Genomic DNA, 22,209 nt, shown 5'->3' on the forward strand with positions numbered 1-22,209 from the left:
CTCTGGGGGTGAGACGCAGCTGCGGTTCGGGCGGATAGCAGCGAGCGCGGGGCTGGGGGTGCGCGGTGGAGACGCGCTGCTGGGGGCGGCGGAGTGTGGCCCGCCCCACTTGGTTAACTCTTTGCGGCGAGTGGCTGGGACGCATTGGAGGCGCCTCCAAGACCCAGAAACTTGAGCCCGGGAGCGATACCGGAGCGCCACGCAGTCGGGCCGCTGCAGCCCACTCGCCCCGGAAAGTCGCCCCTGTGGACCGAGCCTGCGCAGTCGGGGGCGCGGAAACACTTTCGCCCCAGCCTGTTGCTGAACTTGCTTCCAGCCTGCAGACGAGGAGGGCAAGGCCCCAGGGAAAGATTGCAGGGGCGAGAATTTGCCCCTATTTGTAACATCCTAGGCCCTGGGTGAAGGGGCAGGCCAAGGGGGGCGAGTGAAGCATCCGCCCTAGGTTCCTCTCCTCCTAGAGCGTTAAGCTCAGTCGAGACCGGGAAGCTGCCAGGACTCCAAAGAATGTTTCGCCGCCCTGCCCAGTCATTGGACAGTCTTGAGCCCGACTGGTTTATGTGGCAGCCGAGGGCGAAAGTTCCCCCGCCGGGCTTCCTATTGGGCACTGGCCCAGCACTCCGGGTGGGAGATGCCTGGAGAGGGCCCGCGGCTGCCTTGCACCGAGGGATGCCTGTGCTCCGGCTGCCAGCGGCGCGAGCTGCGTCCGTGTTTGGCCCGCGGCGAGCCAGCCCTGGGCCTGCATTCTCTGGGCTGAGGCTGGCGCGGGGGTGGGGCTCGGCAGTCGCTGGCAGTGTTTGTTGTCATTGTGTAGTGCCTCTCACAATGTCCTGACAGCTTCCTTCGGTTTGCCGTGTAGCTGGAGGAACCTCTAGCTTGTGGCGCAAACAACTTATTTGTAACCACTTCCCAAAAGGCATGGCCTTGAGAAAGTAGTTAGAGAAAGGCAGCAAGGGGTGGACTGGGGTTATGTCGCAGAAGATAATCGAGAGTAGTAGCAAGGGTTTGGAAAGATATGCCCACCGGCCGAAATCTCTAGCTTTGCCTCCGGGCAGGCTGCCTTTTCTTCACCAAATATTTAACTCCCCACAAACGAGTGTGCAAAATAGTGCTGACCTCATTCCTAAAGAAAAGTGATTTTGGTTTTTGTTTTTGTTGGTTGTTTTAAACTTCTACTGCAGCTTTCGCAAGTGTGGCCAGCATTCTCCCACTCTGGAATGTAGTGGAAGGTGTTACTAACCCTCAGCATTCAAAGGGTTCCCTGATGTGAGATCGGCATCAGGGTGTGAGCACCACTGGGCACCTAAGGCATTTCGTTGCGTAACTCTCAGTTATTTTGCCACTACGCTTATAAGAGAAAAACATACTCAAGTTCCAAAGTAACTGTCAGAAGCACTCTTTCCTTCATGGTTGGAACCCTTAAGTTTGGCCCAGAGCTGTCTACACCTTGTTTGCTCAAAGAGTAGAACCAGTCTCCTCTTCTACCCAACTCTTCAGAGCAGCTTCTAATACCAAAAAACTTTCTGGAGGTCTTGGAATATCTTCTCATAATTAAGGTTAAGGGAACAAGTATTATTACTCGTTGCCTGACTTGCCACAGAGGAGAAGACGTCGGAATGGCTAACAGTGATTGCATGCTGTATGTCCGCTAAGTGCATTATGTCACATGTATGTAAGAGTAAACTGAGACAGAGAAGAGTTATGTAACTTACCCATGAAAGCGGTTTTAAGTCTTTTCAGTGACCTTATCGTCAAAGTTTGATTCTCTGCTTTTATGGCAGTATGCTTTTTTTCTGCCAAATCTTTTTAGACAGCGAAAACCTTCATGTAAAATATGTTTTGAAACTCTTCATTCATGTTAGAGTCCAATATACAGTTTTCCTAAAAGGTTTTTTAATTTCTCTAAACTTTGTACTTCTCTTAATCTGTTCATATTTACTCTTGGACAAAAATGTGTAAATTTTGGCAATTTTCATCTGCTGCTCTTATGAAAATCTTGTTTCTTTTTTTCTTTCTTTCTTTTTTTTTTTTTTTCTTTTGAGACGGAGTCTTGCTCTGTCGCCCAGGCTGGAGTGCAGTGGTGCGATCTTGGCTCACTGCTACCTCTGCCTCCCAGGTTCAAGCAATTATCCTGCCCCAGTCTCCCGAGTAGCTGGGATTACAGGTGCGTACCACCATGCCCAGCTAATTTTTATATTTTTAGTAGAGACAGTGTTTCACCATGTTGGCCAGGCTGGTCTCGAATTCCTGACCTCAAGTGATCCACCTGCCTTGGCCCCCCAAACTGCTGAGATTACAGACGTGAGCCACCGCACCCAGCCGATCTTGTTTTCTTTGGGTTCAGTTACTGTATTTGTATCAGTGGTCCAGAGTTTGTCCCGTCATTACTCATCGTGTTTCCTGTTTGGATCCTGGATGTGCAAATCACTTTAATCATATAATGCATTTAATTGACATGAGCATAAATGTTTTCATAAATATAGGCACATGCATAGTTCTCCCCAGTTCTTCCATATCTTGGCCCACCCACCCACATTCCTCACCCTAAGTATTAGGAAGGCTCCAGTGGAAGGAGGGGGAGTAATAAATAAACTTTATAGGCCGTGAGGGACCCACACGTTACAGACTTGCCATGTTATAGCAGACTTTTTTACTGTGTGTGATTGCTGCAAGGAGGAAAATTTTAGGCTATGAGATTTCAGATCTCTAACAAAGAACACGATGTAATGGAGTTCTTCTCTTCTGTAATACACAAATATTTGGAGATGAGGAAAGGAAGGCTAAAGTACAGTTATTACTCTAAGTATAAGATGTTTTAGAAATGCAATATACAAATAGTAAACAATATTTGAAATTAAGAACAGGTATGAGTCCTTTGAAACACCTTTAAGAAGTAAGCTCTGGGCCGGTGCAGTTCAGCTACTTGTGAGGCTGAGGCAGGAGACTCACTTGAACTCGGGAGGCGGAGGTTGCGATAAGCGGATATCTCACCATTGCACTCCAGCCTGGGCAACAAGAGCGAAACTCCCATCTCAAAAAAAAAAAAAAAAAAAAAAGCTCTGGCCGGGCATGGTGGCTCACGCCTGTAATCTCAGCACTTTGGGAGGCCGAGGTGAGTGGATCACCTGAGGTCAGGAGTTCGAGTCCAGCCTGGCCAACATAGTGAAACCCTGTCTCTACTAAAAATACAAAAATTAGCTGGGTGTGGCAGCACGTGCCTGTAATCCCAGCTACTCGGGAGTCTGAGGCAGGAGAATTGCTTGAACCTGGGAGGCGGAGGTTGCAGTGAGCCAAGATTGTGCCATTGCACTCTAGCCTGGGCAATAGAGTAAGACTCTGTCTCAAAAAAAAAAAAGAAAAAGCTCCAAAGAAGCAAAGTTAACATAGAAGTTACAAAACAAATATCCCTCTCCTCCTTTATTCCCCTTTCCCTTTCTCGCTAACCCTCCCTCTCCTTGTCCCATTTTATCCTCCATGTCCCTCTCTCGCTCTCCCTTCCTTTCCCCTTCTCTCTCCCCACCTCCCACACTCCAAGTATATTTTGGAAAATGTATATATTCTATATTAAAGTATAGCAGATCATGGGAAATCTAAAACTAAAATAAAATTTTAAACTAGTGGGAAATCTAGCTAACAGACTCTGACATGAATGAGGAAGAGTTTAGAAGAGGCTTTGTGCTTCTCTGAAAGAAATGTTTCCCATGAAATAAGTATACTACTAGGAAATCAGAGAAATGAACCTTGAAAAGGAGGCCACAGAAAAGACTGAAACAAATAAACGCTCTCAAAGTGGCTGTTGACCTTTTAAAGGTTCAGCAAGGTGGAATGTGTTCTTTAGTGAAAGGTAGAAAATTCAGGTATCTAAGTTTAGTGAAAAGAAGCCTTGGCAATTCTATACTCCTTCCTTTCCTGTGTAGAACTCGTTTTATTGTATAAACTGAAGGGAGAGAAATTAAATAGTTTAATGATCTCAAGTTGATTTTGTGAGAGAATATAACTACCTTTAAGTAACATTTAAAAGACTAACAGAAATTAAGAGCAGTTCTTAAAAAGCAGTTGGGATATCCTATTAATTTATCTAAAAGTGACCAAATTCCATGATTACTTAAATAGACTTGAAAAGCTCTTGGGGTAAAATCCAGCAAATAAGAAAATAGAGAAAGTGCCCCAAATACCTACTCTAAAATAAGCTTCAGGGACACCATTGATAATAAAACCTGTCAATCTTAGCGATACAAGGGTTTTTACAAAGCATAAAGAGATGATTTAAAGAAATTTTGTGAAGAAAACCACAAAAAATATCCCCAACATATTTTTTGTTGTAAACAAATACACATAGATTTTAAAATAATGCAACCAATAAAAATGTTTTAGATACGACTGTGGTGCAGTTCTATATCCCCAGCACCTAGAATAACACTGGGAACTGGCACATGGTAGATGAGTAAGTGGTTGTTGAATGAATGATTATTTCTGTACCATCATTGAATTGTTAGTAACAAAATGCAATTTACAGCCACTTATTTGTGACTATAATAATAGTGTTTAAAGTAAATACACGCTTGTCTTTCCCTAGCGATTCTCCTGTTCAGCCAGTTTAAAAGCACTGGCTTATCAACCTCCAGGAAGAATGGACATCTATTGCACTGCAAATGCATCTTTATTCTAAGGCCTCTAGCTGATGAGAATGTTGCTGCTTAAGTACAGTCTGTGCCTCCTTTTCCCTTCATCCCAGTTTTCTCTCCTTTTTCTGCATCAGGTTTCCCCCCTAACTGGCTTATTTCCAACATAGTATAATTTCTATCATCTTCGAAAACAAAACAAAATCACTCTTGACCCTGTATGTCCCTCAGCTACTGCCTCAATTCTCTGCTTGCCTTACCACAGAACTTTTTGAAATTTTTGTCCATACCTGCAGTTTCTAGTTCCTTTCTTCCTATTCTTTCTTGAGCCCTCTCCAATTAGGTGTTCACCTCCTGCTCCACCAAAATTGTGCTTAACATGGTAGCTAATGATCTCCATGTTGCTAATTCCATTGGTCAATTCTCAGTCCTCATAGTGTTTGAGTGGAAGGCAGCATTTGACATAATTGACCCCTCACTCCTTGGGACACTGTCTTTTTTTCTTTTTTCTTTTTCTTTTTTTTGAGACGGAGTTTCACTCTTGTTGCCCAGGCTGGAGTACAGTGGTGCGATTTGGGCTCACCACAAGCTCCACCTCCCGGGTTCAAGTGATTCTCCTGCTTCAGCCTCCTGAGTAGCTGGGATTACAGGCATGCTCCACCACGCCCAGCTAATTTTGTATTTTTAGTAGAGACAGGGTTTCTCCATGTTGGTTAGGCTGGTCTTGAACTCCCGACTTAAGGTGATCCACCCGCCTCAGCCTCCCAAAGTGCCGGGATTACAAGTGTGAGCCACCGCACCCAGCCAGGACACTTTCTTTACTTGGCTTCTCTTCACCTGGTAAGTTGGGTGGCTTCCAGGACACCTGATTCTCGTGACTCTTCTCTCTTTCCTGGCTGCCTCATCCTCAGTCTCCTTTGCTGGTTCTTCCTCATCTTCCTGATGACTTCAGGTTAGAGTATCCCACGGCTCAGTCTTCTGACCACTTCTTTTTTTTCTACACTCACTTCTTTAGTGGTCAATCTTATCCAGTCTCTTCTTGGCTTTAAGTACTATCTACACACTGAACCCTCTCAAATTTGTGTATTCAGCCCAGACTGTTCCCTGAACTCCAAATCCAAATATCTATTTGCTTACTCAAACTCTCTACTTGAATATCAAATAGACATATCCGAATCTCAGCTCTTGATCTTCCTCATGCCTGCAAAACCAACTCCTCCCAGCACAGGCTCCACCATCTCAGTAAATGGCAACTTTATCCTTCTAGCCGTTCAGGACAAAATTATGCAGTCATCTATGATTCTTCTCTTCCATACTCCTCAGCCATTTCACTAGAAAATCTTAGAGACTCCAAATTCAAAATACAGTATTATCCAAATTCTGACCACTGACTATTAATTTATTGTCTGTTTTCTCCTACTAGAATATAAGCTCCCAGAAGGAAGGGATTTTGTCTGTTTTCTTCAATGCTGTATCCATAGCATTACCTAACACATAATAAGCATTCAATAAATATTTACTAAATTGATGGAAGTTTGGCCAATTCTTTAAACCAGAGGGTCACACCTACAAGGATCAGTGTACAAAGTAAGTAGGTGAAGTCGATTTAGTATACAGCACCCACCAGGGTGTCTTTCTGGATTCAACTAGATATTCAGACACGAGAGACTACTGCCAGGGGCGGTGGCTCACGCTTATAATCCCAGCACTTTGGGAGGCCAAGGCGGGCAGATCACCTGAGGTCGGGAGTTCCAGACCAGCCTGACCAACATGGAGAAACCCATCTCTACTAAAAATACAAAATTAGCCGGGCATGGTGGCTCATACCTGTAATCGCAGCTACCCAGGAGGCTGAGGCAGGAGAATCACTTGAACCCAGGAGACGGAGGTTGCAGTGAGCTGAGATTACGCCATTGCACTCCAGCTTGGGTAACAAGAGCGAAACGCCGTCTCAAAAAAAAAAAAAAAAAAAGACATGAGAGACTATTAAGACCATACTGGACACCAGTCTACTCAGAATGATGTAGGACAGAAGCCAGAGCTTGCTGGCAGGGCAGTGGCAGGGCAGTGGCAGTGGGCATCGTTGCAGCAGCAGTCAACATAGCCCTCAGTAAGCTATCCTTTCCTCAGGTGACAGCTCAGGCACTGGGAGATGAGATCTGCACTGGTGAGATCAGAGCTTAAAGTCCCCATGCCACATAGGAACCATTGTCTTTTGTAGTACTCTGTATGCCTAGTTCCATGATCCCTGCAAGGGATATGTAGTGGGTTGAATAGTGGCCCCCAAAAAGGTATGTCCAAATCCTAATCCCACGTATCTGTGAATGTGACCTTATTTGGAAATAGGATCTTTGCAGATGTTAACTATGGATCTCAAGATGAGATCACCCTGGATTTAGAGTGGGCCCTAAATCCTATGATTGGCGTCTTATAAGAGAAAGGAGAAGGAGATTTGAGACAAAGACACACAGAGAGGAAGGCCATGTGAAGACAGGCGGAGATTGGAGTGATGTGACCACAAGCCCAGGAAAATGGAGAATTGTCGGCGCCCCTAGAGGCCAAAGAGGGTATGGCATGGCTTCTTCCTTAAGACCATCCTGCTATTATAACACCTTGATTTTTAATTTCTGGCCTCCAGAACTGTGAAAGAATAAATGTGTTGCTTTAAGTTACTAAATTTCTGGTAATTTGTTATGGTGGCTCTAGAGGATTAATATAGGATATAACAGTTATCACTGCACTCTGGGAAGCCCAAAGTATTGGTATCGTCATCAGGTATTTACAGATTTTTCTTTGTTTCAGTCCAGACACAGTTTACCAATTGGGTCAGTTTTTATTATTACCAGTGTTGCCTAATAACTGGTGATGAGCCACTTTATCTGTTTACGAGGACAGTTAATTAAAGATCAGATCGTCATGCAGCAGAGCACAGGTGTGAGAGGTGGGAACTGTAGGGAACTACAGAGTGCCCACTCCTGGCAAAACAGGAAGTTTCCACTTAGCCCTAGTGGGTCATGGCTACGTGAGGATGCCAGTCCAAGGTTGCCAGGGCTTCTAATTGTCCCGAGAGAATCCAGATTTTTAAAAAATTGGTTCAAACGAAAAGTAAACCAGCCACAAAAACAAAACCTCCAAAACATTGGGCTGATCAAACAAAACATCTTTGGACCAAATTCCAGTCCATAGCTTCCAGTTTACAGGTGACTCCTGCTAGGGTTTTCTGACTTGACTTTGCAAGGTTTTACATTTTTCCCTTAAAAGGTAGAACATTCTTCCTTTTTAAGAAAGATAGAGGGCCAGGCACGGTGGCTCATGCCTGTAATCCCAGGACTTTGGGAAGCCAAGTAGGGAGACAAGTCTGGGCAACATGGTGAAACCCCATCTCTACAAAAAAAATACAAAAATTAGCCAGGCGTGGTGGTGTGTATTGTTAAGTCCCAGCTACTCGGGAGGCTGAGGCTGGAAGATCACTTGAGCCTGGGAGGTTGACGCTGCGGTGAGCTGTGACCATGCCACTGCACTCCAGCCTGGGAAACAGAGCAAGACCCTGTCTCAAAAAAAATAAAAAAAGAAAAAGAAAAAAAAGAACAAAAGAAGGTTAGACTAGAAATCTTTGTTATAACTTTTTTCTTTATATAGAAACTTCCTTAAAAGGTCAAAACAAGCTTTGAAATGTCTATACAGACTTCGGCTGTACTTTTCTAAGTTTGTTGTTGTTGTTGTTGTTCAATTTCTTAATATATTATCCTATCCATTTAATTAACATATTTATTAAGTACTTACTGTGTGCCAGACACTGTAAAACAAGTAAGATACAACTCAGTCTGCAAGCTGTTCCCATTTGATTTGGTTGGACACGAATTATGGTTTCTTTCTTTTTGCTTGTTTGTTTTCATACAGGGTCTTGCTCTGTCAGCCAGGCTGGAGTGTAGTGGCGAAATCATGACTCACTGCAGCCTTGACCTCCCAGGCTCAAGTGACTCTTCCACCCCTCCCAAAGTGCTGGGATTACAGTTGTGAACCTCCACACCATCCCAGCTCAAATTATGATGGGGATTTTTGTTGTTTTGTTTAGAGATGTAGTTTATACTGATCCTTAAATATTTAGAGCTGGCTGGGACCTTAAGTTCTACCTTCATATTAGAGACCAAATGTCTGGCCAGGGTCAGACAACCAGCTAGTATCAGAGCCAGTACTCTTTCTAATCCATCATAATACTGATATGAGGCACAAGAAAATATAGCTGATCTTTCTGAAAACACACAATTTCTGAATATTTTTAAATGTGTATTCAATTAATTGAATTTTTTTCTTTTTATACATGTATTTGGTACGATGTAGCTGCCTTTGCGAGGATTTTAATCACTCAGAGATGTTTCTAGGCCTAAAAATATCTTCCAAATCATCTGAATCACTTCCTTCATTTTGACTTTTCAGAGATTTTCGGTTTCATGACTTTCATGCTGTGAGACAGTTTGAATGCACAGCCATGTTTCAAAGCTCTGATTTTCTTTGACAGCCACTGCAGGAATCTTTTCAAGAAGTTTATTTAAAGCAGATTCTCTGCTTTTTCATTTAAACTTAAGATCCTTTGGATAGAATCTGGTAAGCTCTTGCGTGCAGAGGGAAATGAGTTATGGAGACAGATAATCCTGTTCTGAACATTCTGCTAAGGAGACAGAAATAATACTTTATTCAAAGAGGGAAGGGAAGTGTAATGGGCACACCATGTTTAAGTAGAATTCGTAAGTGTTGTAAAATTCCAGTGTACTTCAAACTCAATAACTTACTCTTATTTTATTTTTGAATTCACTTCAAGTTGTTAAGTGGGTCCAAGTGCAGAATGCTTTTTACTTATTTGAAAGGGCCATTTGGTCTTCTATTAGCTAATACTTGGATCAGCAGTACAATTTTTCTGAGTTTTTTTATTTGTGCATTTTATGGGCCTGGCATGGTAGCCGGCAAAACCCTGTCTCTACAAAAAAATACAAAAATTAGCCGGGCATGGTGGTGTGCCCCTGTAATCCCAGCTACTCGGGAGGCTGAGGCAGGAGAATATCTTGAGCCCAGGAAGCAGAGGTTGCAGTGAGCCAAGATCACGCCACTGCACTCCAGCTTGGGCGACATAGTGAGACCCTTGTCTCAAAAAAAAAAAAAAAAGACTAAAAAATAAATATGTGAGGTGATGGATATGTTAATTAGCTTGATTTAACCATTTCATGATATGTCTGTGTGTGTGTGTATATATATATGGAAATGTGTGTGTGTGTATATATATGGAAACATCATGTTGTATAGCACAAATATATACAATTTTTATTTGTCAACTCTCTTAATTAAAAATAAATTTAAGGCCGGGCGCGGTGGCTCAAGCCTGTAATCCCAGCACTTTGGGAGGCCGAGACGGGCGGATCACGAGGTCAGGAGATTGAGACTAGCCTGGCTAACCCGGTGAAACCCCGTCTCTACTAAAAAAATACAAAAAACTAGCCGGGCGAGGTGGCGGGCGCCTGTAGTCCCAGGTACTCGGGAGGCTGAGGCAGGAGAATGGTGTAGACCCGGGAGGCAGAGCTTGCAGTGAGCTGAGATCCGGCCACTGCACTCCAGCCTGGGCGACAGAGCGAGACTCCGTCTCAAAAAAATAAATAAATAAATAAATAAATTTTTAAAAAAGTAAAAGAGGATTTGCTCATTTGCTGGGCATACTGAATGAACTACGGTGCTTTATTAGCAATTATTCCTGTGCTTTATTTAGAATTATTTGGGCCGGGCATGGTGGCTCATGCCTGTAATCCCAGCACTTTGGAAGGTGGGATCTGAGGTGGGCGGATCACTTGAGGTCAGGAGTTTGAGACGAGCCTGGCCAACATGGTGATACTCCATCTCTACTAAAAATACAAAAATTAGCCGGGTATGGTAGTGCTTGCCTGTAATCCCAGCTACCCTGGAGGCTGACGCATGAGAATTGCTTGAACCTGGGAATCGGAGGTTGCAGTGAGCCGAGATCCCGCCACTGCTCTCCAGCCTGGGTGACAAAGAGAGAGACTCTGTCTCAGAAAACAAAAACAAAAACATACTTACTGAATTCCTACTGTATGCCAAGCTCTATGCTAAATACTGGGATGTGACAGTGAACAAGATAGGCATGTTCCCACCCTCATGAGTCACAAGATTTTAACATAGAAGAACTAGAGTCAAAATGTTTTCCATGTTTGAGGACATTTCTCTCCCTCTAAGCACTCTTCCCCTACCACACACACTTTGACAGATTCCAAATTTGCATTGCCTGCTATAAGACAAACTCATATATATAAATAGTTTTGTAATGGTATATAGATGGAAATCTGGTGTCAAACCACAGACATTTTTAAATATCTAAAATGTATACATTTTAGAGAGTATATATTTTCACATATTCCTGAGTTTTGGTTATGCAACAAGGAGCTGAGACATTTTCTTTTCTTTTCTTTTCTTTCTTTTTTTATTTTTTATTTTTTTGACAGAGACTCCAGCTCTGTTGCCCAGACTGGAGTGTAGTGGGTCACTGCAACCTCCATCTCCCAGGTTCAAGCAATTCTCCCACCTCAGCCTCCCTAGTAGCTGGGACTACAGGCGTACGCCACCATGCCTGGCTAATTTTTGTATTTTTTGGTAGAGACAGGGTTTCACCACTTTAGTCAGGCTGGTCTTGAAATTCTGACCTTACGTGATCCGCCCGTCTTGGCCTCCCGAAGTTCTGGGATTACAGGTGTGAGCCACTGGACCCAGCCGACATTTTCTAATAATTAAACCCAAATTCAAGTTACTGTATTTTTCTCTTCATTGTCTTAAGATAATTATACACAGATATTAATTTCTTCCTCCCTCCCTTTCTTTTTAAGTTTATCATGTTAGCATGGTCCACCATCAATATCTTTTCTTTTAAAGGATTTAAAGTATATTTCTCTCATATATATGTTTGTATTTCCCCTCCTTTTCTGGGAGAAATGGAATGCCAACTAGAGCCTCTAACAGCAAACCCTTGTTTTGGTCACAAGTAGCTGTTTTATACCATTTCCCCTTCTTGTGGGCTTAGGGGACCTTTTTCTTCCTTCTCACTGAACCTCAGGAATGGTGTCTAGGTAAGTGCCAAGCCAAAGAAGCAAGAAATATTTAAATTCCACTCTCCAGGCAGTTTTTATAACTGTCGAGAATAGATTCTTGTTTAGGAAATATGGCTTGATTTGTTAAGATTGCCCTTTTCTCCCAAAGTCCACCATATTTCAGTTGCTTATACATTTTAAAAAGAATGTAAACAGCTTATGCAAATGCAACATTTTGCATTTATCCTTCATTTATCCAGAGAGCATTTTGAAGCATATTGAACTTTGCAGCAGAGCCTCTATGTAGCCAGGATAGATGCTGTGAAAACTCCATGTGCTAGAGGTCACATGCCTCACTTGTGGGAGAGCTCCTCAAATCTCCGCAAGATGCCTATTGAGTAGGTAAGACTAATTGGCTAGTGGGTTTGCAGGCTTATGAAAATAATGTTTTAACTTTAAAACTGGAATGAGCTGTTTCAACCATAAGAAAAAACATAATAGATCCCTAAGTACCCACGACCCAGATTTAACAGATGTTAAGCTTTTCAGCAACATAAAATTTTATAAGCTGTTAGCTGGGTATAGTGACACACACCTGTAGTCCCAGTTACTCTGGAGGCTGAGGTGGGAGGATGACTTGAGCCCGGGAGGCAGAAGTTGCAGTGAGCCAAGATCGCACTACTACACTCCAGCCTGGGTGACAGAGTGAGACCCTGTCTAAAAATAAATGAATGAATACATAAAAATAAGACATTTTATAAGCTAAAACTTAGAGCTGGTGAGAATCAAGGATGAGACAAAGTGATGGAGGAGAGAGGTTGTAAGTAGGTGCCCTAACCCAAGCCAGAAACAAAACAAGATAGAAAAACTCTTAAAGAGACCCAGGGAGACTCTCACACCATAATTGTCCGGGCTCATTTGGATCAGAGGTGAGCACCTCTCCTGCTTCAGAAACCCCTAAGGGCTTCCCCTTAGAGTAACAGGAAATAATTGGTGTTTGATGACCCCAAATGATCAATAAAAGATTGAATGTATTCTATTCATTCTACTGCTGCACAGGGAAAGCCAGTGTGCAGCCAATTTGTGTAAATGTAAAAGGTTTTTAAAAATCAAGTTTTCACACTCAAAGGGGGTGAAGTTCAGTTTTACAGCAAATTTGACACATTTCTCTGTGATGCTTCATAGTATTAGAAAGAGTAAGAAGTCTTTACTGGGAACACAGTTGTCTTTGAAGTTTTGGCTTTATTTATTTATTTATTTATTTATTTATTTATTTTTGAGACAGAGTCTTGCTCTGTTGCCCAGGCTGGAGTGCAGTGGCTTGATCTCAGCTCACTACAACCTCCACCTCCTGGGCTCAAGCAGTCCTCCTGCCTCAGCCTGCTGAGTAGCTGGGACTATAGGCACACACCACCAGGTTTGGCTTATTTTTGTATTTTTTTGTAGAGATGGGGTTTCACCATGTTGCCCAAGCTGGTCTTGAACTCCTGGGCTCAAGCAGTCTATCCACTTAGACCTCCCAAAGTGCTGGGATTACAACCATGAGCCACTGTGCCTGGCCCCAACATTTTTAAAAAGTAAACTTTTTTTACTGAAGAACAACATACACGCACAAAAGTACCTAAATCAGAAGGGATGTGTTTTTATCACATGAACACCTCTGGGTACCCAGACCAAGAAGCAATATTCTAGGCACATCAGAACCCCCCCAGCAACCCTTGTAACTCCTTTGAGTCATGATATCATGATAGTTCCTCTTTTTTTTTTTTGAGACAGAGTCTTGCTGTGTCCCCCAGGCAGGGTGGAGTACAATGGTGCGATCTCAGCTCACCTCAACTTCTGCCTCCTGGTTCAAGCGATTCTCATGCCTCGGCCTCCCAAGTAGCTGGCATTACAGGCACATGCTACCATGCCCAGCTAATTTTTTGTTTTTTTGAGACAGAGCCTGGTTCTGTCACCCAGGCTGCAGTGCAGTGGCATGATCTCTGCTCACTGCAACCTCTGCCTCCCTAGTTCAAGCGATCCTCCTGCCTCAGCCTCCCAAGTAGCTGAGATTACAGACGTGCACCACCATGCCCAGCTGATTTTTGTATTTTTAGTGGAGACAGGGTTTCACCACATTGGCCAGGCTGGTCTCAAACTCCTGACTTCAAGTGACCCACTCACATTGGCCTCCCAAAGTACTAGGATTACAGGCATGAGCCACTGCACCCAGCCTGTATTTTTAGCAGAGACAGAGTTTCACTATGTTGGCCAGGCTGGTCTTGAACTCCTGACCTCAAATGATCTGCCTGCCTCAGCCTCCTAAAGTGTTGGGATTACAAGTGTGAGCTACTGCGCCCAGCCTACTCTTAACTTTTAATATCAGAGATTAGTTTTTATTTTGGGAAATTTTGATATAATATGATCCAGATTGGGGAGAAAATGCTACTGTGGTTCATTGTTCATAATTTGCTTTTCGAGTGTTGAAACCCTGAGTATTTTTTTTCTGTATGTAGATATTCAAATTCACTCATCTAAGACTCCTTACCCAGGGTGGTGTTTGTATAATATGATGGTGATGATGATAACAAAAAAACAACAATATTAATTTTAAACCATGAATTGAGGAGGGACAAACTACTTACCCTCTCTGCCTCAGCTTCCTCTGTACAATAGTAATAATTCTATCTTCACAGAGTTGAGGTGAGAATTATAATGAAACCGGGAAGCACTTAGATGGTACCTACTAGCTAGCAAGGACTGAATTGTGTGTGTGTGTGTGTGTAATAAATGAGCCCAACCCAGGCAAAGGGGAGTTGTGTTATTAGGTCTTCATATATCGCACATTTTTATTTTACTATTGTCTGATCACACACAGATTGCAGAAGGCTCCACTTTGTAGATAAAAGGTCACTAGGTCATTGGGTAAAGAGGCATTTGCTTTCCCAGAAAACTAGAGAATTATGTACAGTGTGCTTAGAGGAGAAAAAGCATGAGGAGGGGAAACCACAGTGTTTGCATTGACATCAGTTTAGTTTCTAGATTTGATGAGTCTGTAGAAAGTGCTTTGCACTTGTTTATTTAAACAAAACTTATGGGTCACACATACACACAAGTAACCTAGTGAAATCTGAATAAGGGATGCAGGAGGAGGGAGAGAAAAAAACAAAAAATAAGTAAATCAAAAAAAACCTGAATAAGGTCAGAGGATTATATCAATGTCAATTTCCTGGTTGTGCTATGGTACCATAGTTATATAAGATGTTAGAGAAAACTGGGTGAAGAGTATATGAGATTTCTCTGTACTGTTTCTTACAACTGCTTGTGAATCTACGATAATCTCAAAATAGTTTAAAAAATAAGTTCTAGTGTTCTATATAGCACTGTAGGATGACTAAGCAATAATATGCTATATGCTTTCAAGTAGCTAGAAGAGAGGATATTGAATGTTTTCAACAAAAAGAAATGAGTTTGAGGTGATAAATATGCTAATTACCTTGATCTGATCACTATACATTGTATGTTTTGAAACATTACTATGTACCCCATAAACATGTACAATTATTATATGTCAAGTTAAAATTTTAGGCCGGGCGCAGTGACTCACACCTGTAATCCCAGCACTTTGGGAGGCCAAGGTGGGCGGGTCACCTGAGGTCAGGAGTTCAATATCAGCGTGGTCAACATGGCAAAACCCCGTCTCTACTAAAATTAGCTGGGCGTGTAATCCCAGCTACTCGAGAGGCTGAGGCACGAGAATCTCTTGAACCCGGGAGATAGAGGTTGCAGTGAGCCGAGACTGCACCATTGCACTCCATCCTGGGCAACCAAGAGCAAAACTCCATCTCAAAAAGAAAAATACAGAGATTTAAAAAATACTTATGGAGGAGCTACATGCTTTGAGTCCAGGGCTGCCTTAGGCTCTGGGGATACAGTAGAGAAACAGCAAGACACATTAATGCCCTCAGAGAAGATGAAGTAAGCGTGAGAGGGGCCTTGAGCTTGCTTTAAAAGTGTACTTTTTAAGGTATTGCATTAAATCATTTGAAAAGATTTCTTGAATATAGAAATGATTATCCAAAAAGTCTCCACATTCTCAAGGAAGAATAACCAATCAACATTTACAGGATACCCATATACACACTACATTTAGTAAGTAGCAATCCTTCAGGGTTGGGATTAAGTAAAAGAAATATTGTCCTAATGGTGAGGACTGTTAAGTGTTAGAATGGAACCAAAGAATAGGAAAAATGACATCTTGTGCTGAAAGCTTTAAAGGGGCTGAATTCACATCTGTGTTTGTAGGTTTAGATGTGTTTCTGCCTGAAAAAGGAATAGATAATCCCTTATATTTTTATAATCCTATGAAGTTCCTGGGTTTTTTTTTATTTGTTTGTTTGTTTTTTGAGACAGAGTCTCATTCTGTTGCCCAGGCTGGAGTGCACTGGTGCGATCTTGGCTCACTGCAACCTCCGCCTCCTGGGTTCAAACGATTCTCCTGCCTCAGCCACCCAAGTAGCTGGGACTACAGGTGCCCACCACCATGCCTGGCTAATTTCTGTATTTTTAGTACAGACCGGGTTTCGCTATGTTGGCCAGGCTGGTCTCGAACTCCCGACCTCAGGCGATCCACCTGCCTTGGCCTCCCAAAGTGCTGAAATTACAGGCGTGAGCCACTGCGCCTGGCCTGAAGTTTTATATATTAAAATTATAAAAACCTTTGGTGAAGTGAGGCTCCTTTTTATTTTCTGGAATTAAGAAATGTTCATGAGGCCAGGCACTGTAACTCATGCCTGTAATCCCAGCACTTTGGGATGCTGAGGCGGGTGGTTGAATTGAGCCCAGGAGTTCAAGACCAGCGTGGGCAGCATGATGGAATCCCATCTCTACTAAAAATAGAAAAAATAGCTGGGTGTGGTGATGTGTGCCTGCAGTCCCCGCTACTCAGGAGACTGAAGTGGGAGGATCACCTGGGCCCAGGAGGTCAAGGCTGCAGTGAGCTGTGATCGCACCACTACATTCCAGCCTGGGTGACAGAGAAAGAAAAGAAAAGAAATATACGTGATACCCTGCTGATATAGTGGAATCCATCTTCTGAGGAAGTATTCTATAAACTTTTTCAATCTGCCACACATTTCCAGATATCTAAATTTTCCCTGACACAGACTGGAGGGATGGATAGGGGCAGGATTTTATCTTCAGAACAAAAATTAACTGCATGTTGGTTAAGGTGGTCATATAATTTATTGCTTAAACCAGGATGCTTAAGAAAGCACTTTGAAAAAAATTTTTTTTTTTTTTTTTTTTTTTGAGATGGAGTCTTGTTCTGTCACCCAGGCTGGAATGCAGTGGCATGATCTCAGCTCACTGCAACCTCTGCCTCCTGGGTTCAAGTGATTCTCCTGCCTCAGCCTCCCAAGTAGCTGAGATTACAGGTATGCACCACCGCACCTGGCTAATTTTTTTTTGTATTTTTAGTAGAGACAGGGTTTCATCATGTTGATCAGGCTGGTCTTGAACTCCTGACCTCAAATGATCTGCCCACCTCAGCCTCCCAAAGTGTTGGGATTACAGGCGTGAGCCACTGCACCCGGCCATAAAAAACTTAATTGGAGTTTGTTCTACATGCAGAATGATGAATCTTCTATGACACCTGTGAAACCAGCACCTAGACTGAGAAACAGAATGTTAGTAGAGTCTTCAAAACCCCTTGGGTGTTCCATTGTAGTTGCTATACGTTTAAGGCAACTACTATTCTGACTTTTCCAATGCAGAGATGAGGTTTGCTGGTTTCTATACTTCATATAAATTGAATTACACCGTATACTTGTTAATGTCTGACTTCTTGAGATTGACATTATAGGTTGATCCATATTACTGGGTATAGTTTTCTAGTTGTAGATCATTTCTTTCCATGGTGTAAATCTTTTTTTTTTTTTTTTTTTTTTTTTTGAGACGGAGTCTCGCTGTGCTCCCAGGCTGGAGTGCAGTGGCCTGATCTCGGCTCACTGCAAGCTCCGCCTCCCGGGTTCACGCCATTCTCCTGCCTCAGCCTCCCAAGTAGCTGAGACTACAGGCGCCCGCCACCACGCCCGGCTAGTTTTTTTTTGTATTTTTAGTAGAGACGGGGTTTCACCATGTTAGCCAGGATAGTCTCGATCTCCTGACCTCGTGATCCACCCGCCTCGGCCTCCCAAAGTGCTGGGATTACAGGCTTGAGCCACCGCGCCCGGCCGCCATGGTGTAAATTTATTTATTCATTATATTGATGATGGGTATTTGGGGGAGTTTCCAGGTTTTGGTTACTATAAATAGTACTGCTAATAATATTCTAGTATCTTTTGATGAACATATATACATATTTATTTTTGGCATATACCTGAGAGTGAAATTGCTGGACAATAAGGTATGCATAACTTTACCTTAAGTAGATACTGCCAGTTTTCCAAAGTTTGTTCTCATTAAAGCTCTCATCGGCAGAATATTAGAGTTCTGACAGCTGTATATTCATTTTGATATTCAGTGTTTTCCAGGTTTAGCCATTCAGATATGTGGTAGAGATATTCTCATTTGGTTTAAATTTGTATTTCTCTATTGCATGGTTTAAATTTGCATGTTTTTCTGTCCCTTTCTTTTTCTTATCAAACTAAGACTCTTTTTTTTTTTTTTTGGTCTCGCTCTGTTGCCCAGGCTGGAGTGCAGTGGTGCAATCTCGGCTCACTGCAACCTCTGCCACCCGAGTTCAAGTGATTCTCATGCCTCAGCCTCCAGAATAGCTGGGATTACAGGTGCACGCCACCCCATGCCTGGCTAATTTTTGTATTTTTAGTAGACACAGGGTTTCACCATGTTAGCCAGACTGGGCTTGAACTCCTGACCTCAAGTGATACCCCTGCCTCAGCCTCTCAAAGTGCTGGGATTACAGGCATGAGCCACTAGGCCCAGCCAAACTAAGACATTTTTAAGAAGAAAGGAGACAACAGGCATAAATCAGATTGTTAATATTAGGAATTTGGTTTTGGATGTGATAAGTTTGAGATGTCTGGGAAGCAAACACCATATGGAAATACCAAGAAGACACTGGATTATGCAGGTCTGGAGCTTAGAAGACAGTTCTGGGCTGGAGATATAAATTTTGGAGTCCCTGCCATGGAGACAGCATTTCAGTGAAAGAGTGAATGAGATCACCCACAGAGGGAGTCCAGAGGGAGAAAAAGCCCTAGGACCGAGCCTGAGAGGCACCAAGGTTCATTCACAAGTTGCGGGCAAAGAAAATGCCAGCAAAGGAGCCCCTCCACCGTCCCCTAGAAGGAGCTACTGAGAGGCAGGGGTAACTTGGGGAAGAGGGGAGAAGCAGAAGCCAAGGGAAAAAGGTTTCAAAAAGGGAGTGTCCAGTGTATCAAACTGTTCGTTTTGTGTTGATTAAAAAAAAAAAACAAAACACATTCTGTGTCCTTTCATCTCTCCCTAGCTATCATCGTCTACAGACTGCCATGGACCTGGAAATGCAGCAAGTTCCTGATGAAATGCATCCATGCAGGGTTAAATGCAGTTGCTGCCATTCTTGCAATTATCGCTCTGGTGGCCGTGTTTGAGAACCACAATGTTAACAATATACCCAATATGTACAGTCTGCACAGCTGGGTTGGACTGATAGCTGTCATATGGTATTTGTTACAGGTCAGTAATTCAGTGTATTTACAAGCAAGTCATAAAAACAATTCAGAGACTGTACATTTTTTTTTTTTTTTTTTTTTTGAGACAGAGTCTCACTTAGCCGCCCAGGCTAGAGTGCAATGCCGTGATCTCGGCTCATTGCAATCAGTGTCTCCAGGGTTCAAGTGATTCTCCTGTTTCAGCCTCCCAAGTAGCTGGGATTACAGGCACCCACCATCATGCCTGGCTAATTTTTGTATTTTAGTAGAGACGGGGTTTCACCATGTTGGCCAGGCTAGTCTTGAACTCCTGACCTCAGTTGATCCGCAAGCCTCGGCCTCCCAAAGTGCTAGGATTACAGGTGTGAGCCACCACGCCTAGCGACTGCAAATGTTTTCTAAACATTCTTTACATTTGTTTCTATTATAACTGTTTTCCCCTAAGGAGGCACCAAAATTGCAGAATTCGCAGAATAAAATAATAAGAAATCAAGATTTCCTATGCTGGATATAACTTTTAATCTGGATTCTCTAAAAACCAACTTATACTCTGCTCTATATCTTAATATGTAAAATCAAGAAATATCAGGCTGGGCACACTGACTCAGGCCTGTAATTCGAGCATTTTCAAAGGCTGAGGTGGGAAGATCATTTGAGCTCAGAAGTTCAAGACCAGACTTGGCAACATAGGGAGACTCTGTCTCCACAAATAAAAGAAAGAAAGAGAGAGAGAGAGAGAGAGCGCGAGAGAGAGAGCTCGATCTAACAATTAGCAATAAAGAGAATACCTATTTAAAAATCTGGGTCTTGGCTGGGCATAGTGCACTGCTCACTCCTGTGATCCCAGCACTTTGAAAAGCTGAGACCAGTGGATCGCTTGAGCCCAGGAGTTTGAGATCAGCTTGGGCAACATGGCGGAACCCCATCTCTAAAACAAAAACACAAAAATTAGCTGGGCAGGGTGGTGCACGCCTCTTGTCCTGGCTGCTTGGGATGATGAGGTGCACAGATCCCTTGAGACCAGGAGGCAGAGGTTACAGTAAGCTGAGATTATGCCACTCCTGCCTGGGCAACAGAGCCAGACCCTGATCTCAAAAAAAATAAATAAATAAAAATCTCTGGAGTTAATTAAAATGGTTTCCAGAGGAATATAGGCTTAAATGCTTTTATTACATTTTTTGGAAAGAAAACTTAAAATATATAAGCTATTCACTTAGTTAACTATAAGGGAACAGCAAAATACACCAGGAAAAGAGAGAAAACAGAAAGAATCTTAGGAATGAAAATAGGAGAGCAGGAATGAGAAATGTATGTTTCTGTGGGTAAGCCACAGAAAAGATATGATGATTTATGGAGATATATTTGTGCTAAATCCCTGAGCCCCATTTTCTTTCCCTTTCTTTTCTTTTTTCTTTCTTAGACAGGGTCTATCTCTGTCACCCAGGCTGGAGTGCAGTGGCACAATCTCAGCTCACTGCAACCTCCATCTCCAAGACTCAAGCAATCCTCCTGCCTCAGCCTCCAGAGTAGCTGGGACCACAGGCATGCACGACCACACCCAGCTAATTTTTTGTAGAGATGGGGTTTTGCCATGTTACCCGGGCTAGTCTTGAACTCCTGGACTCAAATGATCTTCCCACCTTGGTCTCCCAAAGTGCTGGGATTACAGGCATGAGGCACCGCACTTGGACCCCATTTTCATACAGAAAGCACAACATGGACATCAGGAAGCTTGCTCTTCGATACTAATAGAATCACTGAAGTTCACTGAAGATTTAGGAATATTCTGAACCCCCAAGAGGGAACCCTCTGAACCATTTCTAATATATTCAGGCATTTTGGGTATTAACTAAATAATAAAATATGCAAACCAACCTATCAAATGCATTTGTTATTACTTTTTTAAATGTAAATTACAGAATTTATTGTATTAGGATATACTTCAGAAAACAAAAGTTAATCTTAGCTATTCTTGGCCCTTTGATCTATGTAAATTTTAGAATCAATGCATCAAATTCCACCAAAAAATCTATTAGGATTTTACTTAATCTATAGGTGAATTTGAGAACTGACATCTGTATAATACAAGTCATCCAACTAATTATCATGAGCCTGTTTTTTTTAGCCTTCTCCAAAGTATTGCAAAGCTTTATATTTTCTTTGTAGAGTTGTTGTCTCCAACTTATTGCTAGCTCCTTGCTATTAAAAATGGTATCATTAAAAATTAATTCACTTGTTGCCTCTTTACAAAAAGTGCAACTGATCTCAAGTATAAATTTATACCTAGCAAACTTGATAAACTTATGTTAGTAATTAATCTCAAGATTCTTTTGGATTGTTTTATAATCTTATGTGATTAATAAGTTTTGTTTCTTTTTCTATCATCATATTTCTTTTTCTTGCCTAATTCAGTAGCTGAGACTTTCAGAAAAATGCTGAATAGGAATAGGTGATAAGGGATGTAAGACAAATCCCTTCTGCATCCGAGTCATGTCTTGGAAGAGAGCTAATCTGAAATGCCTATAGAGCATAAGCAGACTGTGTGTGAGCAAGAAATATACTTTTATATGTTAAGCTCTTGAAAATGGAGCCTGTTAGTTCCTATACCATGTTCTGTCCTAATATAATCAGATTAAAATAATTATCTTCTATTCCTAGTTTGTTAAAACATCTCATCTCGTACATGACAGTTGAATCCTACCAATGTTTTTCACCATCTGTTCTGATGATTATATGATTTTTCCTCTGCAGTCTGTTAAAGTGACAAATCATACAAATTGTTTTGTTATTAGTTTCCATTTATTACTATTTTGTATTACACATGAGCTGATTCTCAGTGTGAATTAGTGCGTTGGACTCCTCCCCCTGCCC

At 42.3% G+C, this 22,209-nt stretch overlaps 1 protein-coding gene across 1 annotated transcript in view; it reads left to right on the forward strand.

Moving 5' to 3' along the window:
* Positions 1–22,209, forward strand: part of LOC112635989 (cytochrome b reductase 1) — a 28,647-nt gene that overhangs the window by 681 nt on the left and 5,757 nt on the right. The window contains exon 2 of the mRNA XM_025404210.1: positions 19,155–19,363. Coding sequence (XP_025259995.1) covers positions 19,155–19,363 — 209 coding nt within the window. The remainder of the gene's footprint in view (positions 1–19,154; positions 19,364–22,209) is intronic.

This window comes from Theropithecus gelada, chromosome 12, assembly GCF_003255815.1.
Source record: "Theropithecus gelada isolate Dixy chromosome 12, Tgel_1.0, whole genome shotgun sequence".
NCBI classification, from domain to species: domain Eukaryota; kingdom Metazoa; phylum Chordata; class Mammalia; order Primates; family Cercopithecidae; genus Theropithecus; species Theropithecus gelada.